Source organism: Sapajus apella, unplaced genomic scaffold (assembly GCF_009761245.1).
Source record: "Sapajus apella isolate SASKATOON/1434 unplaced genomic scaffold, GSC_monkey_1.0 scaffold14, whole genome shotgun sequence".
Taxonomy (NCBI): domain Eukaryota; kingdom Metazoa; phylum Chordata; class Mammalia; order Primates; family Cebidae; genus Sapajus; species Sapajus apella.
The window spans coordinates 32,542,933-32,551,745 of record NW_022436954.1 but is presented as its reverse complement, the minus strand read 5'-3'; the positions used below and the strand labels follow the sequence as shown (position 1 = coordinate 32,551,745).

General features: G+C 44.9%; 1 protein-coding gene across 1 annotated transcript; it reads right to left on the bottom strand.

The window, feature by feature from the left end:
- Positions 1-948: 948 nt before the first annotated feature.
- KCNA4 (potassium voltage-gated channel subfamily A member 4) lies at positions 949-8,427 on the bottom strand. Its single transcript, XM_032283679.1, has 2 exons — positions 7,984-8,427; positions 949-4,866 (listed from the first exon to the last, which is right to left on the bottom strand). Exon 2 carries the CDS (start codon positions 4,082-4,084, stop codon positions 2,123-2,125), a length of 1,962 nt encoding a protein of 653 aa, XP_032139570.1. The 5' UTR covers positions 4,085-4,866; positions 7,984-8,427; the 3' UTR covers positions 949-2,122.
- Between the last annotated feature and the right edge of the window lie 386 nt (positions 8,428-8,813).

The following is an 8,813-nucleotide window of genomic DNA, read 5'->3' as shown; positions in this document are numbered from 1 at the left end:
AGAGTTTTTGTATGTCCTCATTTGTTTTGCTTAACTCTGTCATGTAACATGCTTCATTTGCCCTCTTTTTTACCATTCATGAACTTTTGGTCCAGAGATGTTAAGTGACTTTTTCAAATGAATTATAACCAGTCCAAATAGGCTTACCCCCAGCCTAACGCTTATTACATTTTTTGCCCCAAATCTAAAATGTATTAAAACGTTATCTTTGAAGTCTTATTGTTAAGATGGCATTTTCTTGTTTTACCATTCTCTATTGTCTTCTATTGATCTTTGGTCTTCACATTCAATCAAAGGTCCTGCTTGCTTTTTCATTATCTAAAAGGTTTCTAGAAAAGAGTTTCTCTACAAACGACGGGGAAAGGGTGGAGAGGGGGTGCAGCTTTACTTTTAACCCTAATGTTGAATTTACTTTGAATTTCAAATACCGTTAAAAGAGAGGTAGGATTTATGTAATTATGAAATGATGGCCTGGATTTTAGAAAGCTTGAGAAAGGCTATTCTAGGTCATTTTGTTTGTTTGCTTGTTTTTAGCTCACAGTTACCAGAGTTTACTATGTGCCGAAAAAGCGTATGCAGTGTTGTTTGTTTTGTCCTCCGCCCAGAACTCAAGACAACCATTTTACAAAGATTAAAACTTAAAGAAACATTGTGGAATAAGGCCTCGTATGCATTCCGAGTTTTCTAAACTATACCTCATCATGATTTAATAGTGCAAGTCTGATCGCTAGTTGCTATATCACATTCTAGAACACTTTGTGGTGAGTTAAATGCAGTTATATGTGTCATAATTTCCTTTAATAAAGATGATAATGATGGTGATGTGGAAACCAAATGTTTGACACAATTCTTCCTTATATTCATTTTAGTAAATAGAATGTTAAAATCTGAGGTTAATCCTCAAATTCTGTTCTTACATAACTGCACAAAAAATAAACTTAATAAATCTAGCATTTATATTGCACATTTAATAGAAAAATTTTAGGCCATAATCACTGTACCTGCTAGGCATCTTATTTCTTCAAGAATTCTTTCAGTGCATGCATTAACTTTGGTTAAATTATTCTGGAGTTAAAAGGCAGAAGAATATATAAAATATATGATTTCACATATCATTGTAACAGACCAATTTCAAAAGATTCAGTTGCTTAATTTTACTTCATGGTTCCTTTGTAGATCAGTTATTTAGATTTTAAAAGAGGAGAGAATCATGTGATGTTATCTGCATGGTCATTAGTCTCACACAATGAAAACAATAAAATAAGACTAAAGAAATCACTCTTCCAATGATTGTCATTGAACTGTTACATTAGTAAACATTCACAGTATGAAGTCTCTCTCAATCTCCAGCATATAAAGTAGTGCAAAGAAAAAAAAAAAAAATTCCAGTCCTGTTACCTGCAAACAAAACTTGTTACATATTCTCCAATGTCATTTATTCTATAATGTTAGACATTTGCTGTCAAATCTTCCCAAAATTAATAACAAAATATAATCAATTTCTAAAGGCCCTTGCAGCCTTTTTAAAAGTTAATTTCCAGTTAAAAATAAACTTTAATTAAATCCAAGATAAAATTGTGACCTATATTCTATTAAATAATTTACTTTCTTTTTTCTCTACACAGCAATTCTTACAATTTTTAAAAAACAACTACAGAATCCAAAGACATATGAGATGCTATTAAAGCACTGATAAATGACTGTTCAAATTCATTAGTTCTTACATAGTAAATACTTCAAAATGCCAACTTTTCCCATCACTACACAATTACTAACATTGACAATTTACTTCACACACACACACACACACACTCTCTCTCTCTCTCTCTCTCTCTCTCTCCATCTTTACTAACATCTTTTCTAGTTAATGTGCAAAACTCTTGCATTCTAATAAAAATATAAAGATAGATTTGCTCCTATTTAAGCCTCCCTCTTCTCCAGGATATACCATTTATTTGATATGTAATACAAGTTTAGGTACAATTATGCCATGTATAACCATTAAATGGTGTACTACTGTATGCATTGGATCATTTGCATATTTCATTTTCATAACTGCACTCTCTATGCATAAATATATTTGGAGATGCTGGGGGGGGCAGTGGCAGGTGGAGAAAGCAATTCACACATCAGTCTCCACAGCCTTTGCATTAGAACAGTTGTTTTTATCTGTCTCACTGTCATCCCCCTTTCCCTGACACTTCTCCTCCTTTGCACACAGAGATTCCTTAACTCCTTCTTCCATCTCTAGATACTCTGACTTGTCCCCCAGGGAAGAAGAAGTAGAGCTCCGAAATTTCTTGAGCAAATTAGAGGGGAGGTATGGGCAACTGACTGCATTCTGCGTCAGCTGTGTCTGTTCCTCATTTTCAGTCTCTCTGTGGTAGAAATAGTTAAAGTTAGAGACAATCACTGGCACTGGCAAAGCAATGGTTAAGACACCCGCAATGGCACACAGGGACCCCACAATCTTGCCCCCCACAGTGATGGGCTTCATGTCCCCATAGCCCACAGTTGTCATGGTCACCACAGCCCACCAAAATGCATCTGGGATGCTTTGGAAATGGGTAGTAGGTTCATCCGCCTCTGCAAAATACACAGCGCTGGAAAAGAGGATGACCCCAATGAAGAGGAAGAAGATCAGAAGGCCCAGTTCCCGCATGCTGGCTCTGAGGGTGTGGCCCAGGATCTGCAGGCCTTTGGAGTGCCTGGAGAGTTTGAAGATCCGGAATACTCGGACCAGACGAATGATTCTGAGGATGGCAAAGGACATGGCCTGCTGCTGCTGACCATTGCCACCCCCCTGTTGCTGGGCCAGGTCAGTGCCCAGTGTGATGAAGTAAGGCAAAATGGAGACAATGTCAATGATGTTCATGATGTTTTTGAAGAAGAGTGCTTGGCTGGGACAAGCAAAGCAGCGAACCACAAACTCAAAGGAAAACCACACAATACAGACCGTCTCCACGATGAAGAAGGGGTCATTGAATATCGTGTGCCCTGAGTTCTCCAGGTGGGGTGCTGAGGTGTCATTCAACAACCCACCATGCCCACCAGCACTCAGTGCCATGACGAGATCCCTGTCGTCCCTAAACTCAGGCAAGGTTTCCAGGCAAAAGATGACAATGGAGATTAAGATGACCAGGACGGACACAATGGCTATGCCCCTGGCGGGACTGGAGCTCTCTGGATATTCGAAGAGGAGCCAAATCTGCTTTTTAAATTCATTCTCAGGGAGGGCCCTGTCCTCCTCTTCTCTCACAAAGCCCTCATCCTCCCGAAACTTCAACAGGGCCTCCTCCCCCAGCTGATAGAACTTCACCTCCTCAGTGAAGATATCAAAGGGGACGTTGACTGGCCTCTTCAGGCGGCCTCCTGATTGGTAATAATATAAGATGGCATCAAAGCTGGGCCGGTTCCTGTCAAAAAAGTATTCATTGCGCAAAGGGTCAAAGTACTGAGTCCTCTTTTCAGGGTCTCCCAACAAAGTCTCTGGAAACTGGGCCAGAGTTTTCATCTGGGTCTCAAAGCGTAGGCCTGACACATTAATCACCACACGTTCACAACAGTCACTGTAGCGGACTGAACTGTAGCCACCACCGCCCTCGTCCTGGGGCAGCAGGTCCGTGTAGGAACACTCATCACCATGGTCATCTTCACTATAGTAAAACCTTCCCTCCTCCTCCTCCTCCTCCTCCTCCTCCTCATCTTCCTCCTCCTCACTCAGCTCTCTCAGGATCTTCTCCTCAGAGCCACTGGGCATCAGGTCAGAGCAATGAGGGAAGCTGCTCTGCCGGTGGTGGGCTTTCTTCTTCTCAGGCCGCTGTCGCCTCCTCCTCCGACTACCCCGGCTGCTCTGAGGGTCATGGGAGGTGCAGGCCCCACGTGACTGGTGGTGGTGGTGGGACCCCCCACCAGAACCCCCACTACCTTCGACAGCAGCTGTGGCCGCTGCGACAGCAGCTGCTGCAGCTGCCCTAGAGTGAGCAAGCCTTTCCCGCTCCCGGGCCCGGGCCTGGGCAGCATAACCGTAAGGCATGTGACTGTTGCACCCTGAGCTCTCCGCACTCACCATTGCAACCTCCATGGCGGTGGTTTTCGGAAATGGCTGGTTCCAGTTGTAGACGAAGTAGAAAGAAAAATAGGGCAGCTTCTTTTCTCACCAAATTAAGGTAAGTTTGGAACCCTTAAGCAGATTGCTTGGAAGACTAAGGATATTTTCAGTCCAACTTTGCATTTTCTGTTTTTAAATCAGCACGCCCCATGCTCTCTCTTCCCAGGGATTCAACATTGCTCTCCAGAGCTTGGCTGGTCGAGATAAACAGCCTAGCACTCTCAATCCTAAGAAGTCCGAAAACGCTGGAGTCTCTCAGACACCTATGTTTTGGGGGTAGATGTTCGAATTTGGAAATGTGTCTGGGACGTGCTTAGTAATGACTCTGCAAGATTCAAAAGCAGCAAGTGTCTGACAGTCAGAAGTTATGCCTAGAAAATGAAATATATTTTTCTGCCATGGAAATTGGCCAATGCTCAGTCCATTAAATTTAAATAAAATGCAAATAAGCCTTTACTGTTAGCACTTGCCTTCTAGAGATGGCTCGACCCATGTTAAGATGTGGTTTGAAGCATGTCCAGCCATTTCTGCTCAAAGTCTATCAGGATGATTCTCCAGGCTCTCCTTTTAAGTTCATCAAAGGCTTCCTGGACCCAGGTGCAATGCCACACCATAGATAGAGGCAAAGACCCTGGGAGGTAGAGAAGGTGCTAGATGAGGTGTCAGCAGAAGCAAAACCAGCTCTGAAGTCTCCATAGACATCAAGGAAATGCAGAGCATCCTTCGGCCAAAATCATGCAGAAGAAGCACTTCACCTGAAAAAGGATTGGAAACAAGCATAGGAAAAAAAAAAATAAAAAGGAAACAAATCATAAAGAGCAAACCGAGCATTTGTCTTCACATACACTTCTCTTTTCTTCAAGCAGTCATATAACACACCAAGCACCCATACATTTTAAAGAGTATGGGGCAGGCTATTCTTACTCACTAAACATCCTTCTTTCCTTCTTCTTCGGTTATTATTTCAGCTTAGTTTATTTTTATGGCAACTCAGTTATTTTTCCTCTCTCCCCTCATGGCCCACATGGCTCTTGCTTCTATCTTCCCCTTCACGAATGCCAGGTCTTAATTCTCACTGTCACTCTCTTCATTCCACAAAAATAATGCTGTGACTTTACAACTGCTTCCATCATTCATCTATCTCAAGGCAGTTTTTTAAATTTCCACTCGTAAAATGTTTCTGAATTAAGTGCCCTTCCACTCCTCCCTATCTTGACTCAGGATTGGGCAAGTCGGAAGAAAAAAAAAAAAAAAAAGGAAAACAAAAACCAAACCACATTCTTTTGTCCAGACGGCACCACTTGAATGAGCTTTAATCACCTCATCTGTAAAGTACAAATAATAACACAACTTCCCCCAGCCCATGTTTGTAAGGATTAAATGAGATAATGGATGTTGATAAAATATCACAATGCCTTTTACCTAATGAATGGCAATAAACACTGGCAGTGATGAATAACATGACAGTAACCTATGTTTTTATTATCTATCTACACAGTCCCAAATGTTTGTGTCCTTAGGCCACTAAAGTAAGGGAAGATGGAATTTGAGGACATACAGGACATCCTGAGACTCATCAATGGCCCATGTTAAGTTGGCACTGCCTGACTCCCTGCAGCATGTCCCCATTGTTTTTCTGTCCCCCTGAATCCTGAACACTCCCTACCACCCGCAGACTAGGAACTAATGCCAGTTTCCACATCTCTAATAACCATCTTCTCTCCTTGTGGTTGCCCCATGTTCACCTCAGTGGTTTCTCCTACACTCTGCTCAAGGGACTATCTTCTTAGTTTTTAAATTTTAGCTTGTGTGGACTTCATTCTTAGCCTATCATATGCCCCCACCTTCACTTCAATAAATCCACATCCCCAACATCCCCCTCCTCTCTCTTTCTCTCTCTCTTTGCCCACTTTTATATACAATCTTCCACTTCCTAATCTCATGTCCCTTGCAGCTCTGACCTGCTCCCTCTGTCACCTGGCCCTTCTTCTTCCTTAGTTTGTTCTCCCAAGATCCAGGTAATTCATCTCCTCAGCCAAGTCCTGTAAAAGCCCCCATCCAAATCCCCTATCTCCTCTTGATTTTTCCATGTACTCTGTTCAATAAGACTTCCAAGAATGCAGGGAGTAACCCAGAGAACTGGAGAGAATGATGATAGCCAGAATTCAGGGCATCTACCAGCTTCTATTACTGGAAGCACTTGGAAAGCATAAGAGAAATGGCTTTCTGAAGCCATTAACAGGATTCAGCTCTTGACCACCTGCTGCTTCTTGCTGATCCTGTCAGCCTAGCAGCCTAAACACACTGAATTTTATGAAGTGACAAGCATGGAAGTGGCAAACAGAAGTCTTCCCAATCATACACCCCTTCCCAATCATACTCAATTTCCTAGGGCAAGAAGGGCATTTGATTGTGACACAAACCCCAGAAAATACACCACTGACGGCATCTCACATGCTAGTTCCCTTCCTTTGCCTGACTGCTAACATCTCATACGCTGAAATGTTTACCCTCAAGGAGTCTCCAAATCCCTACTTACAATACTATCCTGGGGTGATATTCACTGTGGAGTGTCAGGCCAACATCCTTTCAAGACTTGCACAGATCTAATAGCCTGAGAGTTTCCTCAGTTTCTTCCCCAGCTCCCCAAAAATGATAATTTTAATGAAGCCCCAGTGTAACCCAAGTTCCTGTATACCTGAGTACTACACACACCTGCCCTCCCACCCAACTGACTCCCAGAAGGTCATGAATTAGAGAGTCTTCTAATTCACCATCATCTCTTCGGGAGATCTAGAACTGCCCTCTTTCTGCTCTACACCAAATAATTTCACATTTATTTATTTATTTGGGATTTTTAGTTTTTGTTTATCTAACTCCCTCCTCCACCCTACAAATAGCAAATTGCCTTTCTTTTTATTGTCTACTAGTTACTTCACTATCCCTGATTTAGAAAGAAAGAGGGAGAGAAAGAAGAGAAAAGAAAAATCATTCCTCCAGCAAACCAGACTGGTTTTAAAATCTCTCTTCTTTCTCAAGGTACTCCTGTTAAGAGAATCTATTCAAGTCAATTCCCAGGAGCCTTTATGAGCGAGATCTTTGCAGAGGAATTTGTCTCTTCTTTAACACCATTAAACTAACAGGATTTTGCAGACCACCTATTCCCCAATCCCGGCGCCCCCAAACAACAGCCAAACATCCCGCCCCTCCTCCTCTCACCGCGCCCCCCCCCCCCAACAACAAGGCTGTCCGTCTCTCAGTGCCAATTCCTGCAACTGTGTCAGGGTGGTACCTGAATCTTATCTGAGAGACTGAGACAGAGAGAGAAACTGAGACAGAGAGAGAGAGAGAGAGAGAGGGAATCAGAAAAGCCAACACCGTGAGAAATATACACTTCAACGCACGCCATTTATGCAGCCCCTATGTATGTTGCTCAAATGCTCGGAAAATGCACGCGAATCCAAACATTGGGAGAGGCAGCAATTCAGACCCGTTCACCAGCTGTTCCCAAAGGAAGGGAACCGGTGAGGCTGGGAGGAGGCGAAACGATGCTAAATCTTAGCCCCCTCTCGTTGGGAAACGACATCTTTAATCGCGCCCTCGCCTCCAGACCTCAGTTCCCGCTCCAGCACGTTAGCCAGGGCGCACTCACCGCATCCCCGGGGTTGGGAAAATAACAACTGTTGGCCCCCCGGAGCGCCGCGCAGCATCCGCACCTCCCTTCTCCCACCTCCTGGTTTATTTTTAACCGCCTTCCATTCATGCCCTTCTGTCACATTCCCGATATTATTTATCCCTCAGATGTCCACTGTTTCTTAACAGCCAAATGAAGAGGGTGGAGGAAAGATTTTTTTGAAAGGTATCATACTTACCGTTCCCCGGCGGGGCGAAAAATAAAAATAAAGAAAATCCACCGGCTGGCTTGTTTTTCCCCCTCAAGCTGCAACAGCTGGAGGAGGGGAAGAACGATCTTGGAGTGTTAAAAGGAATCACTCGGGTTTGGCAGGTGGAGGCTCCAAATATCCACGGAACAAGTTCTGTTGCCTGGCCGGGCGAGGGGCACAGAGTCCTCGCGGCTGGAGCCTGGGGGCGGGGGTCGGGGCTGCCCCAGAGAAGACCCCAAGACTCCTGGTTCCTCTGGAGTTCAGTGCAAGAGGGATTGCCTGGGAAAGGAAGTCAAGGTTCCCCCGAAAAGAGGCAAAATCCTAGACAGCAGCGATCACTTGTTAAGCCCGAATTCCTCCTCCAACATCCATCCCTCTCTCGTTCTCGCTGGCTGCGGGAGCAGCACACGCCTCCCCTGGCCGCGAACGCGCGCCGGGCGGGGGCGGGGCCAGGGCCGAGCCGAGGGTGTGGCGTTCGCGACGGTCGCCAGGGGCGCCTCCAGGAGCGGCGGGGCGGGCGCAGTCACGACGCCGCGACTCCCCGCACTCTGGCCGGGCCCCCAGACTCCCAGGATCCGGGATCGATTCCAGGAGTGTTTGGCTGTGGTCCCCAGAGGAGAGGAGCAAATCCTGGAGAAGTGTCCCTGTTGGGGCCGGAATGGGGGTTTCGACGGCAGCGCGGGAGTCCCCAGAGGGCGTGGGAGCGGGGAGCTCCCCGGGAGGTGCAGTCCCGAAAATGAGGTCCTTTGGGACATCTTCTCCACTCCCTAACTTGCTTTCTCCAGATCTCCCCTCGAGCCCCGTCCTCTTCTCCACAC